Raw genomic sequence first — 21,458 nt, 5'->3', positions numbered from 1 at the left:
AACTGTGGTGAAACGACTTTCACTGTCACCGTTCAGATTGTTCTTTGTTGTATTTCAGATTCTGTCATAATGATAAAGAAACCAGTACAGAATAATTTAACTATAAGTAATAGCAAAACTATATTCATAGTAATACGCAACTGAACCAACAACCAACTGTATTCATACAGTCGGTATTTCAACTTTGCAATTCATCAACCAATGCAAGTAATAAACAGTTACATACAAGAGGGAACATTATATCCAATTACTGATAATGCTTTACTGCACAGCCTTTCCACATTGCAGAAAAGTTTATGTAAACTTCAAGCAATATATTATTGTTTGTAATAGATATTCATTACAAAATGATAAAAGGAACAAATATGATAAAATCGTTAGCACTTATCATCACCACCTACCTGCTTCCCACTGTTTGTTTTTGCTTGTCTGTATTCTCTTAGAAGCCTTTCCAGGCCCTTTAAACATTTATTTCCATGAGAAAAGCATATACATTTGAAAATGTCCAAGAGAATACTAAACTTGTGAAAAAATGGATAGTAATTATGTTTTTCTTAACATAATGTTTGTAACCCTTTCCATTTAATTTCCATTTGCAATCACATGAAGAGCTTTGATTCTGAATTTTTGCATATTTCATTTTTTATGTCATTTTAAACCATCGCTTTGGATTTGGTGAATGTGTTTTTTGTAGTTAAGTGCATAGAAGAGTGTCAGGTAGATTCCTTGTACTGTCTCTTTTTGGACTTTTTCTGTTCATTTTAAAAAAAAGATTCTTGCTTTGGTTTGTAAGGGATGTTTGTTTGTTATGGACAAGATAAATGCAAACAACTGGTCCCATTTGCACATGAACTTAATGAAGGTGTATTTATCCATACATGATAAGCCAGCAAGAATGGTTGCATACTGAAGCACCCATACAGATAATGCATACAAATAATTGCTAACAGCATTAAGTTAAGAGTATTGTAGTTAGCATACTACCATTGCTTAAGAAATATTTTGTTGCCTTTTGTTTTCCTTTTTAAATGTACTATGTATCAGGCTATAGGATTTATTTTGTATACATGGCTATTGCATTCATGCTGTGCAATATACTTTGGGTATTAAATGCACTCTTTTGATTGAAAATGTCTTGTCATCTTATATAAAATCTGCAGTACTTGATAGTATTGATACATCATCAATAAACATTCTCTTGTAAAAAAAAAAAGTCCATTGGCATGTTTCTGTGTACCTGAGTTCAATAGTTACATGCTAATTGTCCAAAGTGTTAATGTCAAAATTAAATGAAAGCAATTTATTTATATATATATATATATATATATATATATATATATATATATATATATATATATATATATATATATATATATATATATAGGTTTATTCTTATTCTGTAATGAAGACAATTTGTAGCTGTTGTTTTGAATTTCTAATTATTTCGAATATAACACTAGTGTGAATATGAATGCTTTTTAGCAACGTGCACTAAGCTCTAAAATGACAATCAGCATATTCACCACAAACGAGATAAACTTCTCTGTGGAGACACTGATTCTGTACTTAAAAATATAATAAATGTCACAAATAAAACAAGAAGAGAAAAACACTATAATGATATGTGTGTGATACCTTACCCCACACTGACCTTGTACAGTGAACTCTGTTTATGACTTTGACAAATGAATAGAACCCTGAAAAAAAATGTAACAAAAGGAAATCAGGGGCGATAATGTGAAGAAGGTTTCTCCTGCCTGTTCAGTCAACTGCTGTTCAAAGATTTCTATAAGAAAATTTTTGACTGAACCATACTGTTATACCATAATGCTCTTAATAACTAGCATGGCAAAAGAGAAACATTGCTCTTGGATATCTGACAACTTATGGATTTGTTAGTATATACTATGAAAAAAACAAAACAGTGAACTTACAGAGCCAGATTGGGCCTTATAGACCAAAGTTTACATTGACTTAAAAAGAATGACACAACCTGATAATCTTGTGATTACTAATTGTGATTGCTGATAATGGGGCCACGGTGTGTTAAATGCCAGACAAACAGCACCTATGCACTGCAGTCTCCATAAAAGGTGTGATGCTGTTAATGCATTGTCAGTGCCCCAGTGAAATTTTTCTTCACAGTCGTGGATACAAACCTTGAGTTAACTTCTAGACTGAGAGTCTAAACTGAGTCTTCGAGGATCCTTTCAGAACACATCAGCTGAGGTCAGCACTATGTTATTAGGCTCCATAGGAAGATTTTAATGTTTAACCTTGAAATATCTCTCAGTTTGTTCACAAGTATCCTCAATTATTCAGAGAAAAAAATATAACCATCAAAGCAATATTATCAAAACAATAGTTTTTACTTTTTGATAGAACTTTAATCCTAAGTATGAATATGAGTTACATTAAATATTAAAATGGCCATCATACTGCTCCATACCAGGAGCGTATGGCACTACATCAAATGACAATAATCTTGAAAATGTTCCTAACATACGATCTTCAGAGCCTTCTGTATTATCCAACAGAATCACTTTATAATAGTTGATATAGCTGGCCAGCTAAAGTAGTGTAACAAATGTAATGAAAGAGAGAGAAAAACAGTGGCTAATTCTGGGGAAGCTTGTTATGGATCTTCCTTAGTCGTTCCTTAGTGAATCATAATGTTAGCTACAACACATTGCATAATATAAATAAAAGCGAAATCATTAGAACTCTCACGATGTGTTAATTCAGTGTTTCACCAGACTGTCCATACCAGAGTTTTAGACATCTACAAATGAGTATAGTCTAATAAGAGTTACAATTTGACTATTTAGAATGACAGACAACTCATATTTGGATTTACAATCTTACTGGAAATTATCTACAGTATCTACAATTACATTTTAGCAAGTTAAAATGTCTTTTGATATGTCTTCAATGAATCATAATTATAGACATCTCAAATTCTCTAACACATTCTAAATGACATTTTCAGATATCAGAGAAATCATGTGTCTAGCATATTGGTATATTCCAAAACTTGATGTTCTTCAGTGTTACCAGATTGGATGGATTTTAGTCTATTTAGGGTCCTGCATAGTATCTTTACTGTTCCCAGGACTGGTCTCAACTGGACAGATCTTGGATGTTGCGCAAGCAATGTGCTTCATACAAAAGTCTCCACATCTTTACTTTTTTTTACTACAGTAAACTACAGTTACTCACCTGGAATCTTTGCTTGCACAATCATCAGCTTTGCTGCACAACTGATGAAGGACCTCTGTCCAAATAGCATTGCTTCTGAATGGGAAAGTAACCCTGATCTAAAGTCATAGATAATGACTCAGTCCATCTGTTCTGTGTAGCCTATTAAGAAAAGCAATATATAATACACATTTATATATTATACATCATTAATCTTATATAATATCTATTATACATAATATATACAAAACAGTATATATCATAAAATTCATAAAATATTTTTATACTTTTTTAAAAAGCATTTGCAAATAATAGAAATAATATACATATCAAATCATGATTTTTATTATTTACTGTTCTGTAAAGTCAAGATATCAGATACTTTTGGAGCATTTTTTGGCCTTTTGACAAGCTTTGAACATTATTTTGGATGAAAATCATTGACGCAATCTATCAGTCCTGATTTTCTTATCAGTATTATGTAGAAGTTTAGAAAAGGCTATTCTTGAAAAGATAAATGCCACAATCTTGAAAGATTCCATCCATGTGGAATTTGTGCAGAACATTCAGTTGAGGCTATTCGAGAAATTTACAAGGAATAGCCAAATTCAGAGGCACACCATGACCTAAAAAAAACTTTGGTTCATGATTATTCATGATATCTGAGATACAAGAGACATCTAGTTAACAGTATATTCAAGATATCCATAATTTCATTGGACATACCTTAAAAGGACTTTAGAATGATAAATTCAACTTGGAATATCATTACTTCAGTTTTGCCTAGTCATAACTTACAATAAAGATATCTTAAATTTAATTCACATTAATGACAGCTTATTTTCACATGTTTAAAGATATATATATATATATATATATATATATATATATATATATATATATATATATATATATATATATATCTTAAATCATGAAATTTAAGATATCTTTAATTGCCCTTGTGACTAATCAGATTTAAAGTTGACATCTCTCTAATGTGCTTTATGACTAGTGATCATTTAATTTTGAATTGCAAATATCATTTAATTTATGAATTGCAAATATCTTGATTTGAAGCAAACTTAACTGCAAACTTGATATAATTCTTTCTAGTCAAAATGTATTTATAGATAACTAAATGTAGTTACATGCATCTTAAAGCTGCATGATGTATCTGTATTGTAAATCTGTTCAGACCACGGGCGGTATAAACAGTCTATGGATCAGACAAATAAACGTTAAGACGGGCTTGCATAACAGCAGCGACGTCAACATTCGGTTTGCGTAGTTGTGACGTCACGGCACATATAGTAGCTCCTCCCTACGACGTTCTGACGAGAACTCAGTTTTGCATGTGTAAAGAGGAAGAAGAGCCCTCACGGCAGTTACTGTTCCAATCCACTTTCTCCAGGATTGTCACGGGATTTCAATGTTCAGCCTGTTCTTTGTAAGTAGTTATAGTTTGCGTCGTTCGGTCTTTGGTAAATATTGCACAAAATCGTTTAAGTACGTTAATGCTTTCTGACAGTATCTTCGGAGCCGTATGGCAAGTGTACGGGTTGCTGCCTAGCCGCACAGCGATCTTTTGCTATTTGGTTAGCTAACCAGCCAGGAGGCTAACGTTGAAATGTGGTGTGGCAGCCATTTGCGAGCACAAGACGTGTCAGAAGCAGAAACGCTCTAGCTAGCCAGCTGGCACGCTCAACACAGTCCACAGGGTTATATATATTACACCACGATTCGCAGCCTTTAATCTTAACCTTGCCATGTGTGAGTCCGTTACTAAAAATGATCTCTGTCTTTTGTGTTCTTAATGTCAGGCTAGCTGGCTCAGTAGTCAAGCTAGCTGCTAAACACTTCCTGACATGCGTTCCGCAAGGTAAGATAGGTGATGGATGGATAACCTAGCTTGCTAGTTAGCCAAAATAGCCAGCTAGTTGACTGACTGGTAAAATCGACGTGTCGGGTATTGTTTACTACGGAGTCATTTCTAACTATTTAGCTCTGACGTTCGTTTGCATTAACAGTTTGTGTGTTTTCATGCTTTTCGGTTGTTAGAAATGGTGCTAGTTAAGGTACCACACTAGCTAGATAAGTCAGCGTCGTTTACGTCACACCGGTCTCCCCAGCCGGTGGGTAACCTGCACATCAACGGACGGCTAATGTCAGCTAGCTAGGTAACTAGGTTAGTTAGCTAGTTTTCTCTTTCCAAGCCTGTTGGTTCAAGCTGTCTTGGTTGTCTTGTTTTATCTAATCAGGGTTAAGCACAGTTGTATTTCTTCCGAAATGTAGTGGAAAACTTCAGTTAGCAGTAGCTACATAGCTTTTAGATTCTGTGATCAAAGTTGGGAAATGTATTGCAGGTAGCTAACGACGTATCTAGCTTACCTAACTTAGCTGGCTATGTTTCTTAACATCAGGGCGTGCAAATGAAAGGACTTATCTGATCTTTTGGTCTCCTTTTATATTTGAGAGCATGATATTATATTTATATTTGAGAGCATAAATTTTGACAAGTGTGAATTGTGAAGTGTCCGCTCATGAACGAAGTCGGATTACCATTAATAATATATTTAAATGTTTAAGTGCAAGGTAAGATGTTTCTTGAGTTCACAAAACGTCACAGTTGTGTTAATTCTAGTTTGTTTTTGGTAGTAGGTATTGTGTATTGGTTAATACTTTGTGTTTTTAAATGCGCTATATAAATAAAATGAACTTGCACTATTTCTGGCATGGTCTAACAGACGTAAAAGGCCATAACATTGTCTGTTTGTAACATAAATATTCTGAGAGAGTAAAATTATATTTGGGCTGAAGTCGAAGAATATTTAGATATTGGTTGATCTCTAGCTACCTTACAATGAAAGGTTTCTTTAAATCTTCATTTGTGGACACATGCGCTTTTGTGTGGTCTGATTTATTGGAAGGTATTGTAAAACGGGAGGATAGCTAAATTTGTTTATTTAATTTACCTTATAAAATATTTGAAGGTCTACCTGGTTTTTATTGCACTTTTTATTGAAGTTACAGCAGTCTAGTTAAAACCAAATATCTACATGAGTTCCATTGGTGTGTTAGTGGGGATATTTAAAATAATCGACACAAAAATGAATGGCCAAAGCTTTTGTGAATTGGTGGGTGTATAGGCTACCTGACTGAAATAAAGCATCTAACTGGTTTATGGAGGTGTTTTTTGCTTTTCTCCATACTTTATTCAGTAAAAGGTAAGTCCCCCACCTTGCTTATTGGCCAACTTTGAAGTATTTAAATTTATACCCATTTAACTGTCAGTAAGAAACACCAAAGCATAAACCTAATACCATTGGTGCATGTAATTAAAATTTTGGCCTAACCTTTGAGCTATGGTATGACATCCTATGTCAAAACTTTAAGGGCATTTGCCCTGATCTTTTAACACTTCTTAATTTTCTAACATTCACATTGATTAGTTAAAGGACACTTAACATAGAGTGATTGTAACTTTTATTAACGTTTGTATTCCTATCCTTTCGTTTTTTACTTTTACACAAACAAAACTAATAACTAAAAGTTTAAAACATAGCCTATTCAAAAGTTTGCATTCTTCTTCATGATGTCTTATGCAGTAGCTCTTAAAAATCTGCTTTGACACATACAAAACCTTTCCTTGGGTAATTTGACGTGGAATTACTAATGGACAGTTTTATAAGAACTGGTTATACAAAGGGACAGGTGCATACCTAAATCTGAATCCCTTCTTTCTCTCTCCCCCTATGTAGTCTATGCCGAAAGCAACTGGTGCCATTTTTTCATAATTTGTGTTCCCGTTAGTTTTATATAGTACTTTGATCCTGAAGCTGAAGTTATTTGGGTAGCTTTTTCCACTGGGTAGTGAAAAGGTGCCTTAGTCGAGCATACATGGGTAAAGCCAACCTAGACTGCATCGGAGTAGCATATATTGACTGGTATTGTTTAGTCATTTTAATATAGGTTTCAGCATAGTCTTATTTACCTTTCCTGCTAGCATTCCAAGTCTAGTTTGTTTTATCCAGGGGCTTATTAACAAATATAGAACAAGTCATACTTCAGAGTGTGTTCTCTGGAAGCATCCATACAAGTCACAGTGTGGCTCAATCTCCCCCTGCTGTCTCTTCAGCTTGTCTGTTAAAATATTTAAAAAAGGATCCACAGTGCTTCTTCTAGTTCCTTATGAAGCAAGATAATACATGATACATGGCTGGAGACCTGTTTGACTGAGACACCTGTCAGCATGCACCCCTTTACCATAATCTTCAAACTACTGCTGCTCTCTATAGACACAGTACCATTTTACATTATATTAGCCAATGTATTATGAGATATGGGAGGGAGACAGACTGTCGAACATGTCAGAATGGTAATGATAACTAGGCTAACAAAGGCTTTATTTCAGTCCTGTTTAAGAAAAAAGTCGGTTCTAATATGTCCTGATAATAGTGCTTATATATTGTTTTGCAGCATACTTAATATATAAGAAGTTCCCTTTCTATATGTTGCATCGTATACTACCTCATGCTATTTGTTGGCAGTGGTGTCTTACAGGAAGTGGCCAACCTTGTGGCAGCATTTGCAAGCATCAGCTCTCTTACAAAAGAGGTTTGTTACCATCTGCGTTGCAGTTTCTCTCTCATAGTCTGTATTAGTCTGTGGTCAGAATAAAAATGATGTACTAATTTTTATATATGACTCAAATTACAACACAGCTTTCAGCTTTTTGTATAAAGTTATCCTACAATTTATAGTGAAGCCAGAAGAAATGAATATACGGAAATGGGAATTAATAGTTTTTGACACACTACTGCTTTTCTTAAGGTTGGGCCACTTGATAGTCAAATTTGATCCTGAGGAACTCTGAACATTAACCACCTGCTTTTGACTTTCCTCTCACCCAGTGTACATATTGCTGGAGCCACAGGCATGCCTTATATTACATGTCAAGAATACTGTTTGGCAAATGAATCCATAATAACAAAACAGACCTTTCTGCATTTCTCCACTGTATGCCTATGGATCCTATTACATATTACCTATGTACAAAACTACTGACCAAATTTGAGTTTCTTGTTTCTTCAGGGTTTTCTTATTCAGTGTTCACACCTCAGAGGAAGGTGACCAATTTGCTCAGTTTCACATGTATGATAGTCCATGGTAATGTTCTCATGTTTGATGACTTTTATTCTTATTGTCCAAGAAAATGGGCTTTGTTTTGCTGATATTGTAAGTACTATGGTTTCTTAATTTTACGATAGCCTAGTAAAGTGCAGTGTAAATAGCTCAGAATTGGCTGAAGTTGTTGCCTAACTTGGAAGTTAGCTTTTAGCTATCTAGTTTAAATGCTACCCCTGCCTCACACATACAGTATACAACTACTTGGCTAACATTTACATTTATGGAATTTAGCAGATGCTTTTATCCAGAGCGACTTACAAAAGTGCTTTTTCATTTACTTATAGAATATATGAGATAACACGTGTTTTCTCTGTTCTGCCTTGACTAAAGCCTGTGGTGGTCTCAGAAAGCCACCACAGTGTTTGAGAGAAACTACAGACCCAGTCATGTGTGGTTTCTGATGGTTTATCAGCATGGTTTATCATGCTGTGCTTAATGGTTGGCCCAGTACTTGATAAGTAAGCTTAACTGTGTAAGGAGGGCATTGTGCACCATGATGGCTTGGAGAATTTTCTACTTATGCTCACATCAGGTAGTTTGTGTTTGTGTTTGTGTGTGTGTGTGTGTGTGTGTGTGTGTGTGTGTGTGTGTGTGTAGAATTTATATCGATTCATAAGAAAATAATAGAAAGGAGAAAATGAGGAGCTGGATCAAGCCCCTAATTCATGGCATTAGGAATGTAGAGTGACAGGCCACTGGAATGTTGTTTGTGTTGGGCCTATATTGATTTTAGAACCTGTAGCATTTTCACACAATTTTATTTATGGCCTTAATTAAACACTGTGCATCATAGTCTAAATTGGTAGTAATAGATTATCATTCCATACTGATGGCCTCAACTCGAAAACTGGTCCCTGCCACTTTTTCCTTTTTTGTTTAATGTTTTATTTTGTGGCTACTCTCATTGCTGTTGGTGGTGCAGATCATTCTAAGTGAACCTATACTAGAAGAATCACTGGGTAGCATTAACTTAATTAATTTTCATCCATTCTTGAAGCTATAGTTGTCTGCAGTCTCTTAAGAAAAGCTTTTCCAAGAATGCCACTCATTGTCCTTTTATTGTTTATGAATACCTAGAACTCAAACTATCAAGTGTTTCTGTTATTGTTGGCAAACAAAGCAAAGTTCCTTGTCTCTTAGTTAGGTTTCATTGACCTTCGCTGTTAGTTAAACATGACCTGTTTTAATGCCTGTAAGTGTTGATCTGGAGCTAGTGTCAGGCCTCTTGGGTATTTCCCTGAGCTGCTGGTTGTTGCTTAAATGCCAAGTTCTTTTATCATTGTTCATGCTGAAAAGTAGAAGGGGATGGAAGGCTTTAATGCATCTTACCCAGTAACCTGTTTTCCCCAGTACTGTATGAAGACACCTTTATGGAAATTTGGCTCCTGCTCTCACAAGAGCAAGATGTGTGTTTTTACCTCTTTCCCAGGCGTGTCTGTGTGGTTACTTGACTTGCGCCAACGTGTCTTCATTCGTACTCCTCACATAAACAATGATGTTAAGTAGAACAGCTTGTGGATTAATTCGGGTTATGACTGAATTGCTCACTGCATGCCCTTTGGATGCTTGTGTACATAAGTGCCCTTTGGAAGGGGTAAAACTTCCTGACTGTGTTTGGTCACTGGCTGCGGTCTTCTTTCATCATGCTGGCACTAGACTTTATCCTCTGGAACATGTGGTCTGCTTTCTGAGTTGAGTGTTGTGGCATCTCTGTAGTCAAGTGACCTAGTGTTGTGTGGTGTTGCACAGTCTTGTCAAAGCCATAGTGAACCAAGGCCTTGAATGATGGACATGGCAGTGGGTCACTTAGAACTAAGCAGGTGACGGACCATCTGCCATAGGTGATACATTTCATAGTACAAACTTGCTGTGGCAGACCTCTGTGTTCAGTTTAAGATGACGCTAAAGGCCAGCACCTATTGGTGCTTTATTTGAAACCATTTAGACAGATCGATCTGTGACCTATTTTTGCTTTAGTAGTAGCATTTGGGTTTTTTTTTGTTTTTTTGATAAAATGATCAGTATATAAACAAAAGAAAATTTAAACTAAACACCATTTTAAAATAGATGAAAAAATGAACCAACAAAAAATTTCACGAGTCACTAGACCAGATTTTTTGGATTGATTTGAGTCAATTAGTGAAATAATTTAGTGCAGTGTTAGTTTGTTCCACTTATTGTTGTGCAGTGTACTATTTTCATGCTCTTTTATTAATGGAATTTATTAGTAAAATTGGACAATAAGCTAAGCTTGCCTTCTGTTAGCAATGCTTGTGTCTTTTGCTCTGTCTGATCAGGGAAGGGAATGGTTGGGGCGGTAACACCTCTGTGCATGATTCTGCAGAGATCTTTGCCACATTGTGAGTGTCTTTACACTTTAAACCCTTACACAATCAAAAAATGGAATGCAAAGAGTGTCCATTAGCCTCAGATTTTCTCAGACCACATATGATCAAGATTGGTTTTTCCTTTCTAGTGAGTTTATTGAAATTAGCGGTCAGTGGCAACACTATCTCAAGGGCAATACTGTCACCTTGGCCTGAGGGGGGGAAAAAAGCATCACCCACAAACAGTTGGTTTGTATTCAAGTGGATCAACTTTGGTCATACCAGTCAGAGAAGGTTTTCTGTAAATCTTCAATGAGTATGTGGGTGGAAGTTGTCCTCTGGGTGTGGAGTGTGTTCTGTATACCAAGCATAGCATAAAAAGCTGTCCTCTGTTAAGACATCTTATATTAGTCAGCAAGTATGTGGTAAGATGTTTGAGATTCATTCAGTGGGCAGATTCTAGTTACGTACTAGTTATGTCTCACAGGAATTGTCTGTCTGTGGCTTAGTCTCAACAGTAGTGTATGGGGACGTGAATGGGCAGGGCCTTATCTCTTTCTCTCGTGCTGCTGTTCGCCCTGTCCCCCAGCCAAGGCCACTAATCTCACTCACTTTATCCTTAACTGAGTGAGGGTGAACGAGCAAGCATGCAGCCTGCTTCACACGCTTAGCCACCCAGTTGTAACCCTGTCCAGGAAAGGCAGGAGACCATGCTGATGTTATGCAGGCTCTGGGTCACTTGCTCTCACATGGAAGCAGTGTAGGCCAGAGCACAGTCCTCTGGGGTTGAACTCTGCTTGCACAGAGGACATATGATATTGAACTATTTTGAAATTTTCGACTATTAGAAAAATGCAACTCTCATTGTCTTCCTGCCTCATTAAATGCTTTCTCTGGATCGTCAAATTGTAATTGGAAGTCAGGGCTTCTGTCCTTCATTACTGGGCATGCTTCAAGTCCAAAGGCTGACTTCTGCTCCAGATCTTCAACATTTGTGTCTTGAATCGAAGGGATCTGAGAGGAATTACCACTGCTCATATTAACCATTCAAAAGCCTCATAATGTTTCCTCATGGCTAGGTATTGCCCAGGAAAACTGGGACAAGGTATTCAGGAGAAAGGCTGTCAGGTTCTTTTACACCATTTTTGATAATACAGCAATCTTAGATTAAATGTGTGAAAAAGAAGTCACTGATTTGATCAAACTTTGGATACCTTCCATTTACCATGCAACTCCATTTTTCCCAGAACAGGGAAACATGATACAGGCTGCTATCTAAAGTGTGCAAGCATGTGCTATGGATAAGGAGAATCCCCACTCTTTTAGTTCAAGAAATACAAAGTCATCCTTCATAGAGTCCTCGCTCTCCTACACTCTATCACCTGTTTGGACTGCTGTGTTCCCTGTATTCTAGATAGTCTTCTTCATTATCATGCATTATCACTTTGTACACTACCCAGTGAAATAGGAGGAGAGAGGCCAAATTGTTCATCTCACTCTCCCAGCTGCACAGAGGGTGTGTGTCTTAGAGAGGGGGGGAAAGGGAAATAAAGAGGACACTGTAATGAGTAGGAACACAAAAAGAAGACTGCCAGTGTTCTGTACCTAGTGAACTCTCCTCTAGTTGACTAGGAGCTGTATTTCACAGAACAGGGAGCCACATGAAACTGTCATTTCTGAGAAGTTCCTTTTTTGTTGTGCGTGTGCATGCATGCATGTGTGTGTGTGTGCGCGCGCGCGCAAGTGAGTGAGACCAGTGGGGAAACTGAATGAAGTGTATTTGTGACACAGCAGGGGCCTCATGCAGGTAACATTTTTGAAAAGTAAACAACACAAAAAAAATTTAACACACCTTTTTTCTTTTTCTTTTTTTTTTTTGAGTGGGATTTTGCAAGATGAAGTCACAAATTTACAACAGTGAATAAATGAGATGGGCTATAATCAGAAGAATCACAAGCTATTACATTGTTAGACATCAAATCACAACTCAATAGAAGCCATATAAAATTTATATAAGAATCCATTGAGGTCACTGAAACCCTGATTTCTGTTGTTGTGAACAAGACCTAAAATTATGGAAGTTTTTATTGTGTAGTGTTAGATTTCAGATTCTCGCTCCATCTGTTACAATGGGAACTTCGCAGTAAACCCTGGCAACACGTAAATTAATGAAGAAAAATAGCTCATTTGCACAAACAATGAAGAGGGCTGCAGCAGCATATGGGGAAATGGTGTGTAGCATTTTCTAATATTCTGTAGGTTGATCTTACTCTTTGTACAGTCCCAGATAGTCTAGATAGATGATGCTGACTCATCAAATTGAAGGTAGTATGTCTACCTGACAAATGGAATTACAGCGAAGAAGACATTCTGCTAGGATTTGAATTGAACAGGGAAAAATACAGAATCTAACAGGAGTTTGCAAGTCTTGAGTTCCACTGGTCACTGTTAGCCACTGTCAGTGGTTGCTTTTAAATGTGCCATGAACCCATCATGTTCTCTTCAGGTAACAATTTTATAGCATTTTGTCTAGTATACAATAAGGTTAAGGTCTTTTGTAAGTTGTGTGATTGTGTTTAAATGGGATTATCCAGGGTTTGTAATCATTGCGCAAGTGTGACCTTACACGTTGCCCGGTGTATTACCGATTAGGGTGCCCTGACATGTCCTTATTACAAATATAATTCCTGAATAATATGGGTAGCATTTCCTCTTGGTCACATACTGTGATGTCTTTTTATACATTTTCTCTTCATGCTAACTTAACTTGCCTCCCCATCTTTGTTGCACAGAAGTAATTACAACAAATGTGGCAGTGTGATTTGCATGAGTTCCCAGAAGAGCAGCGTGCCTGAAAGATCGATCTAAACAGCTGCACCTCCGATTTCTGCATGGAAAGTCAAATAAATGTTACTTATAGACCCATGCATTTAAACTGGAGTGAAACCTTTATGGTTTATGCTGCCACTCTTGCTGCCCTTTGGGAATAGCAGTAATTCAGACTCACTTAGCCTCTTTGAAGCACTGCTGCAGGGCCTTTTGTTGCAAGTTTAAGAAGTGCTTCTCTTCATGTTCTGTGATGAAGACTGGGTCTAATTCTCCTTTGACAGTGTAATCACATGGCATTTAAGCTTTCTCTTTAAAAAGTGTTTTTAAAAGATCTCTTTGACCCAACTCCCATCATTCAGTGGCATGTACTGGAAGTACTCTTGAGTCTGCCTGTTTTCTTTGTTAATTTGAAGTTAAAATTCAGTTTGCCAAGTTATGTGAAGTTCTTTCACAGATCTTGTTTCTTGTATGAGAATAGTTGGTCACTTTTATGACTGGTGCATGTTTGTGTCTGATTTTTTTTTGTGTTTGTTAGGGTGGGTGTTATAGCAAAATATAACCATCACAATTCTTGAAGGGATTTAATAGGTTGGAACAGATGAATACATCAATAAAACAGGCGATTCATTTAGAAAAGTCAATAAAAATACTGTACTTTGTGTAATTAAAGTACAACCTTTTATTCTGTGATTGTGAGAGTAAACTATTTAAAAAGGCACAGGAGGAAAAGTCCAACTCTGCGTGCATGTGAGTAGGTGTGCATGAATGGTCAAGGTGCAGCTACCTTTTTTTGGGGGGGGTGGCACAAAGGAATGATTAAAACACGTAAAGCTGTTAATATCTTTGTATGCACTGGTCCCCACTTTAGAGACTTGTCAAAGACAATCACATAGTGCAGAAGCCAACTTTGCTTTTTTGCTTTCTCATGGTTTTCCCATCTCTTCTGGATGGCTGGCACATTTAAATTCTGCTGAATATTGCTTGGCTATGTGGGTATTTTGAAGCTTAAGTATTCTGTATTTTAGGGGTTCCCTAAATGTGGAATATGAATAAACTGAAAGTAGTTTAGATTGTAATGTCAACTAAAAGCTATACCAAATAGCCTGAACTCAGCTATGTGGGAAATATTTGTAATTATCAGATGATAAGAAAAGCACATAGTACAAAGTATGTGACAAGACCTTGGTGTACCATAGAGACATTTCTAGTTAGTTAGTTATGCCATAGAGATATTACAAGTTTTTTGCATGTATGTCATCCTTATTTGAGTACACCCATCTGTCAGTAGGTTGTGTCCACTTCACCGTGCATGGCACGTCTGATCATACAAAACAAGTGAGCCTTGAAAAATGGTATTTTCTCCAGACCTACTGTCTCTTCATTCTTTTTATCTTGATCTGTTTTTCAGTCTCTTCCCAAAGAAGTAGGGTGCACACTACAGTAGAAGCAGTGAATTGTTCTGGCTTCCTGTCAGTGAATTAATTTAGGGATTTACCATATAGCTTTCACCTTTGCAAAACATTATTACTAGGCAGCTGGATTGTGGTGTGTTTCCTCTTCCTGTTTCCAAATTCCTTCCCAAATCCATCACACAACCAGTCCGTTCAAGATTAAACACCATATGTACGTTCACATATGTTGACTCGGGGGACACTGAAGTCAAAATAATTTGCTGTATATTTAAGCAGTAAAGACTGAAACTTGCAGTTTATTGGACTCACACAATGTATAAACAAGTGTGCTCACTATTTTGGAGCAGTCACTTCTCCATTTCAAGTATAAGATTTTTTTTATATGGTTGCATTTATATTTCGTACATTAAGCTCCTGTTCTTGATTTCATAGGTAAGGTGCACAAAATGTGATTCTCCATACAAATCATACATGCAGGCTTGATTCTGAAACACACATAGTAGAAATATGAGAGATTCATGGTTTGTAAACAATACAGTAGTAGTGCTTTCTCGGTGCAGAATGAAATAACAAGCTTAAATTTGGTAGAAAATGCTGTGATCCTATACAAAATAAAGTGATGAATATTTGTGCAATTGGTCACCAATAATAGCATAATTGAAGCACAATTACCGGTGTCTACCTTGTTTTCAGAAGCAAGAAAATTATGGCACAATCATTCTGAATTTAAAATCATATTTCTGTAAATAAATCCAAATTTGAATCTTAGACAACATAATCTGATTTGAGTTAGCGTTTCCATAATGATTTTACCTTCATATGATTAAAGATGTAACAGCAGTTTCACAGTGAGCTTTAAAGGTAAAATGTGCAATACTGAGAATTCTGATGTACCTTTCTCTTCTTTTGCCAGTGTTTCTGTGTAGATTTGAGCTGCACATTTATGGCGTTTGTGAGTGGAGACTTCTGCCAGGCTCAGCACCTCGCCTTTGTGAACAAGTGAATCATCAACCTCCTGCGGGACTCCGCTACCCAGAACCCCCCGATAGCAAACTGGGCCCAGTCTGTCTCTCCCACGCCCCCCCGGGGAACAGTGCGTAGTCCTCAGTCTGAGCACAAACAAGTACTTTCTCCCTCTCCTGCAGCTTTCTGATTCTACAGTCAATCAGACCCACCTCTCCTGAATGGGGTAATCTACAGTTGTCTCATTGGATGACTGAAGGATAGTCTCCCTTTTTTATTTTCATTTTTTATGATTTTTTTAAACCCTTTTTTATCATCCTATTTTTATATACCCTTTGAGCACTGTGGACCAGATCATCCTCCATTTCTATTTATTTAAAATTTTTTGGGGGGGTTGGTTTTTACAGCTTCCTGTAGTCCAGTGCCCTCCATCTCACATGTGCTCTTTTTTAAAATTTATTTCTTTTTACTAGAAGTCCTTGCTGAATCTGAGCCAAAAGCTTTTTTAAGGAGCAGGAATCTTATTTTTATATTGTAATTGTTTTAAAGCCGTCTCGCCAACATGAACCGACCTGCCGCTGTTGAAATTACCTATGAGTGCATGAGGTTCCTCATCACGCATAACCCCACCAACTCAACACTCAACAAGTTCACAGAGGTAAGGGTGTGTTTGATTTTTGATTCTCCTCTGTTGTCCATGAGGTTTGTGAGACACTGAGAAATTTTCACTTGTGCATGTCTGACTTTTTCTCCTCAAGGAGCTAAAGAAATTTGAAGTAAACACACTTGTGCGTGTGTGTGAAGCCACTTATGACAAGGCGCCTGTGGAAAGAGAGGGCATCCAGGTCCTGGTAAGTGCAGCTGTATAAGTCTCTTGCAAAAAGCCCGTTTAACACTCAAATTACACTCAAATGTGCGCGCGCGCACACACACACACACCATTGTTTCACTCACTCTGTAGCCAACAAAAGAAAGGAGAGGAGATGATACCCCTTCAGTTCAAACCTCACTGGAAAAGGAGCGGTATTCTGAGAAGAGAAATAAATTTCTCCCTCTTAACTCTGACATGTACCAGAGTGAGATTCCTTCATAAACAGCTGTCAGTGTTTGCTCTTATAATACACAAGTCTGTACAAGAATGGCAATAAACAAGGCAAGGAATTAATTGTGTAGTAACATATAGCTGCCCAGTAAGAAATTGTAAAAAGTAAATTGTAGTACACACTTAAGGGAGTTTCTGTGTAGGTAGAGGAGGAAGGGAGTTGCATCAAGTTAGGTGCAAAACAGTAACTACAAGATGGATAAAGGCCATTTATGAATGGGCCATTTTTGTTTTCTCTGAGATCTTTGTCGGCTTTTTCTTTTGTATCTGTTTTGTCACCTTTATGGCATGCAGATTGATTTACTGAAACATTATCAAAACTTTCAAAGCATTCTCCTCTTTTATCTCATTGCCTAGCTAGAATTAATTGTCTATGTATACCTGAGGGTAGACCCACATTCCATATATATATTATCATACAATGGAATGTCTAAGATATGGTAAATTGATTGTCCTGTCATTGGCTGCTTTCTTTGGTCTCTGCAGAATGAACTTGGTCCAGTCAATTAAAACAGTACATAAGCCTAGTTTCTCCAGACCACCGTCCACTTCAAAGCATTTTCGTGCAAGTGTCTGCAGTATGACACCTTGGAAAATGGATGCTTGGAAAATGCTATTGGGTGATCTGTGTCTTGCTGTTGAAAGAAATTCCTGGTCTTTATAGACCTGCTATCTTGCAAACAAATCTGCTGCATAGAGTGCCAAAACATGAATCCGTTTGTTCTTTGCCACTGTTATAGTCACAGCTAAAGTTAAATGGAAAACATGAAGTGTCATGCTAGTCCCTTTGGAAAATGTCTAGTGTCTTTTCAGCTGAGCATTGTCCTATATGGCACCAACACAGCCAGTAGTTAAAAACAATACATACACATGTATCATTTGTTTTTGAGGAGAAAATGTTAGACCCTCCCTTGTTTTAATCATAGATTTGGAACAGCTCCACATAACTTTCCTCCCCACCCGCATATCCTAAAATGATATTTAGTCATGGCCCTGCAAGAATGATTTTGGAATCTTAAAACAGTTCTGGAATACTGCTTTAAACAGTTCCATACTCCCAAGTCATATCAGAACCTGGCTAAGCCAGCAGCGTGGCTCGGCAGAGCTGCTGAGCAGGAGTATTGAAGCTCAGACAACTGCACAGAGACAAGACAACCTCTCACTCCTTTCTATTCATTTTTCCCTTTCTTCTCTTGCTGTCTTTCTTTAATAGTAATTGACTTCTCAGTGAAGCCATCTTTAGTGAGAATCTCAATGACTTATTTGCTAGAAACCAACAATACTTCAGATGACGTTAGACTTGTGCATAATTTTGGAAAACAAGATACCTCCTGTCTCAGGGATTCCCCTGTTCCTGTTCTTTCTTTCCTTCTCATTCCTGTAGCCCAATGACATTTTATCACTCCATCTCCCTCCCTCCCCACTGCACTCTGAGGTCTGTCCTTATTGATCTCATCTTTCCAGTCTCACGTTATCTTTTAATCTCCGGACTCTTTCCTCCTTCTTTCTCAGACCATCTCCCCTTCATTCTATATTCTATTGCTCTTCTGTTTGCAACTTGGCTGGGAGGAAGCCAACACTCTGTGGCCAAGTGCCCAAAAACAATCCGTGAGAACTCCCCCGATGGTTTCAGCTTGGAGCTGGTCTGTGGATCTTAATGTCTTTCTGGCTCTGCAGATTAGCCTAATGGGCACTATTTCACAGCTCAAACTTGCAAATCATTGCTTCAGTTATGTTATGTTGTATTGTAATTGCACTGCATATCACTGTTTCCAGATAAGGGCCGACACTGTGGAGTGGAAAAATATCATTACCACTTTTTTTAATAAAAAAAAACAAAACATTTTCTGTATTTTTTTTATTTTATTTTCAAAGGACTGGCCCTTTGATGATGGAGCTCCACCTCCCACCCAGATTGTTGATGATTGGCTGAACTTGTTGAAGACAAAGTTTCGAGATGAACCTGGTTGCTGCATTGCAGTTCACTGTGTGGCAGGTTTGGGCCGGTGAGTGAAACCTTTAGGATTATCAAACCTTTTGGAGTCTGTGTTACTTCTATTAAGAACAATTAAAATAGTGTCCTGCTCATTTAATCATTCTGTACTTTAACTTTAATCTCCATGCAATTTGCACATTAATGGCATGGAAATATCCATGTAATTTGATTAGTCACTAAGGGCGTGTGTGCATCTTGAGTGCTCGTTCCAGTATACCTTTAGCATGTAAGGTTAATAGGTTCCAGTAACTGTGAGTTCCTCAAAAGTGTCAGAGGGATCTGCCAGAATGCCAGATGCATTCCATGGACTAAAGGATAAGATTCATATGCTAATTTATACATGTTCAGACAGCACAGTCTCACCTGCTTTGTTTCTGTCTTCTCTACAGAGCACCTGTACTAGTGGCACTAGCCCTAATTGAGAGTGGCATGAAATACGAGGATGCAGTCCAGTTTATACGACAGTATGTAAATGTCACTGGCAAACAAGTGGTAGCTCAGTGGTTAAGGTACTTGACTTGTAAGCGGAAGGTTGTGGGTTCAAGCCCCACCGCTGACAAGTTCCCATTGTTGGGCCCCTGAACAAGGCCCTTAACCCTCAATTGCTCAAGTACTTAGTCATAATTGTAAATTGCTTTGGATAAAAATGCCGATAATGTAATGCAATGCATTTTCTATTTCTTAGGAAGAGACGTGGAGCCTTCAATTCCAAACAGCTTCTTTACCTCGAAAAATACAGACCTAAGATGCGTCTACGGTTCAAGGATGCCAACGGTCACAACTGCTGCATTCAGTAACTTGTCAATTGTACACAACTAGTGGGAAATTCACTTAGGGGAGAAAGCGCAAGCTGTGGGTAATTATTGTGATGATTTATACTCCAAGTCTTGGCTAATCGATCACAGAGATGTAATGAATGAAAGCTGATCTGTGGATTCACCAGCTGTATGATTGAGAGGTCAAAGCACACAGAAGCCTGCCTTCTGGTTAACAGTGTACCAGTAATAGGCTACAATAAACAGAAGTTCCTCCTGATTTCCCAAATGTCCAATCATGGGATAGCTTCTTACTTTTCTTAATTCTGAAATTAATTCATCCATTGTGAAAAATAATAATATAATAATTACAATTGTGTAATGATTGGGATTATGATTTAATATTACTGTCATAATTGGACAAAACAACATACATGACTGAAAATAAATTCGACAATATCTTTATATTGAAACAACTCATGTTGAGAGAAGCCAGAATGTTCCCTTTTAAATACAGTGCTGTTCTACCCCTTTTTTGAAGTCACTTTTAATTTAGGGTCAGGTTGGGTTTTAAATGTCAACTGTATTTATTCACTATAATTAACATGTCATGGCAGGAGAGTGGCTGGGACAAGGACACTTTTTTTTCTTTATGGAGCCATGTTATTTTCACTTGTTTTCTGAATCTCTGGGGAGTGCAATATTAAGTTTAGAAAAGCAGTCATCTTTAGGACCGTCCTAAACACGGGAATACGTGGATAGTTTTTGGTACTTCTCATCCACTATATCTGCTCACTCCTTACTAGTGGGTCAGTAAAAGTCTTTGCTGTTGGACAGACTGTCAATAACATACACACTTGCTGTGACCCCACTGTTTAGCCCATAGGCACACTCAAGGATGTGGGAGTGGGAGACCCCCCCCCCTTTTTTTTTTCCCCCCACAATTGAAAACACCCCCATATTGGTTTTAACATTAATAAATAAATAAATTGATATGAATTGCCCTTTGATTTATTTTGCCTTTCTTTACCATTGGGTATGTGGGTCTGTTTAAATCCAGAATAATCTCTCACATTAGGAATGGCCACAATGATGATACACCTTGTATAATTTATAGCCCTTATCCTCATTAGTTTGTATGGCTACCCAAGACTCTTATTATCATATCTGTATATATGTTATTGTCAGTTGTAAGGTGACAACTTCTGAGTAGGGCTGTTTTTTTTTAGGAGAGCGTGTGTAGACTCAATTAAAAGTTAGTTTAATGAGTACCGGGATGGTTAATATAATAGGGTGGGCTAACTTGTAAGTTGGGCGATCGACGCCCGTATACTAATTGTATATATTTGTTTACGACTCAATAGTTTAAAAATCGTCAGCTAGGTTTTCCTCGTTTCCATGTTTGTAAATCAGCTCGTTTCACCGCGATCGTTTGTTGGCTATATTACTGCTGTATCTATAGCGCCATCTCCTGAGTTTAAAGTATACGTTCTTGCTAAAGGTTTGCATCAACTTAGTTGAAACCCATTTTTTTATTACTGAAACGTTATTTTTTAAATTGACTAGAACAACGAATGTAATCAATATTTGTGTTCATATGTAAAAGTAAATTCGCAAGTAAACTGCATCTAGAATTTTTTCTTTTTATATAATGGAACACCAGTACATTTCAATGTAAATTCACCTATC

General features: G+C 37.2%; 1 protein-coding gene across 5 annotated transcripts; it reads left to right on the top strand.

Annotated features, from left to right (window-relative positions):
• The first annotated feature begins 4,528 nt into the window (after positions 1-4,528).
• Positions 4,529-20,773, top strand: ptp4a2b (protein tyrosine phosphatase 4A2b). Of its 5 annotated transcripts, none has more exons than XM_081701923.1 (7): positions 4,529-4,645; positions 15,867-16,046; positions 16,466-16,574; positions 16,675-16,767; positions 18,894-19,024; positions 19,404-19,523; positions 19,700-20,773. In XM_081701923.1, exons 3-7 carry the CDS (start codon positions 16,479-16,481, stop codon positions 19,809-19,811), a joined length of 552 nt encoding a protein of 183 aa, XP_081558049.1. In that variant the 5' UTR covers positions 4,529-4,645; positions 15,867-16,046; positions 16,466-16,478; the 3' UTR covers positions 19,812-20,773. The 5 variants fall into 5 exon arrangements, with proteins under 5 accessions (XP_081558049.1, XP_026856725.1, XP_081558041.1 ...); XM_027000924.3 differs by having other exon boundaries at positions 15,867-16,142; positions 19,404-19,478; XM_081701915.1 differs by having other exon boundaries at positions 15,867-16,142.
• The last annotated feature ends 685 nt before the right edge of the window (positions 20,774-21,458 follow it).

The sequence above is a fragment of the Electrophorus electricus genome, chromosome 2 (genome assembly GCF_041902795.1).
Source record: "Electrophorus electricus isolate QZ-2024a chromosome 2, ASM4190279v1, whole genome shotgun sequence".
NCBI classification, from domain to species: Eukaryota; Metazoa; Chordata; class Actinopteri; order Gymnotiformes; family Gymnotidae; genus Electrophorus; species Electrophorus electricus.
The sequence above is the reverse complement of the archived record's forward strand: the minus strand, read 5'-3'. Positions and strand labels throughout refer to the sequence as shown.

Excerpts from the sequence above, each read along its gene's own strand:
- ptp4a2b (XM_081701915.1), top strand. Across the intron at positions 16,575-16,674 it reads CACTCAACAAGTTCACAGAG|GAGCTAAAGAAATTTGAAGT; the intron begins GTAAGGGTGTGT and ends TTTCTCCTCAAG. Across the intron at positions 19,524-19,699 it reads GTGGTAGCTCAGTGGTTAAG|GAAGAGACGTGGAGCCTTCA; the intron begins GTACTTGACTTG and ends TCTATTTCTTAG.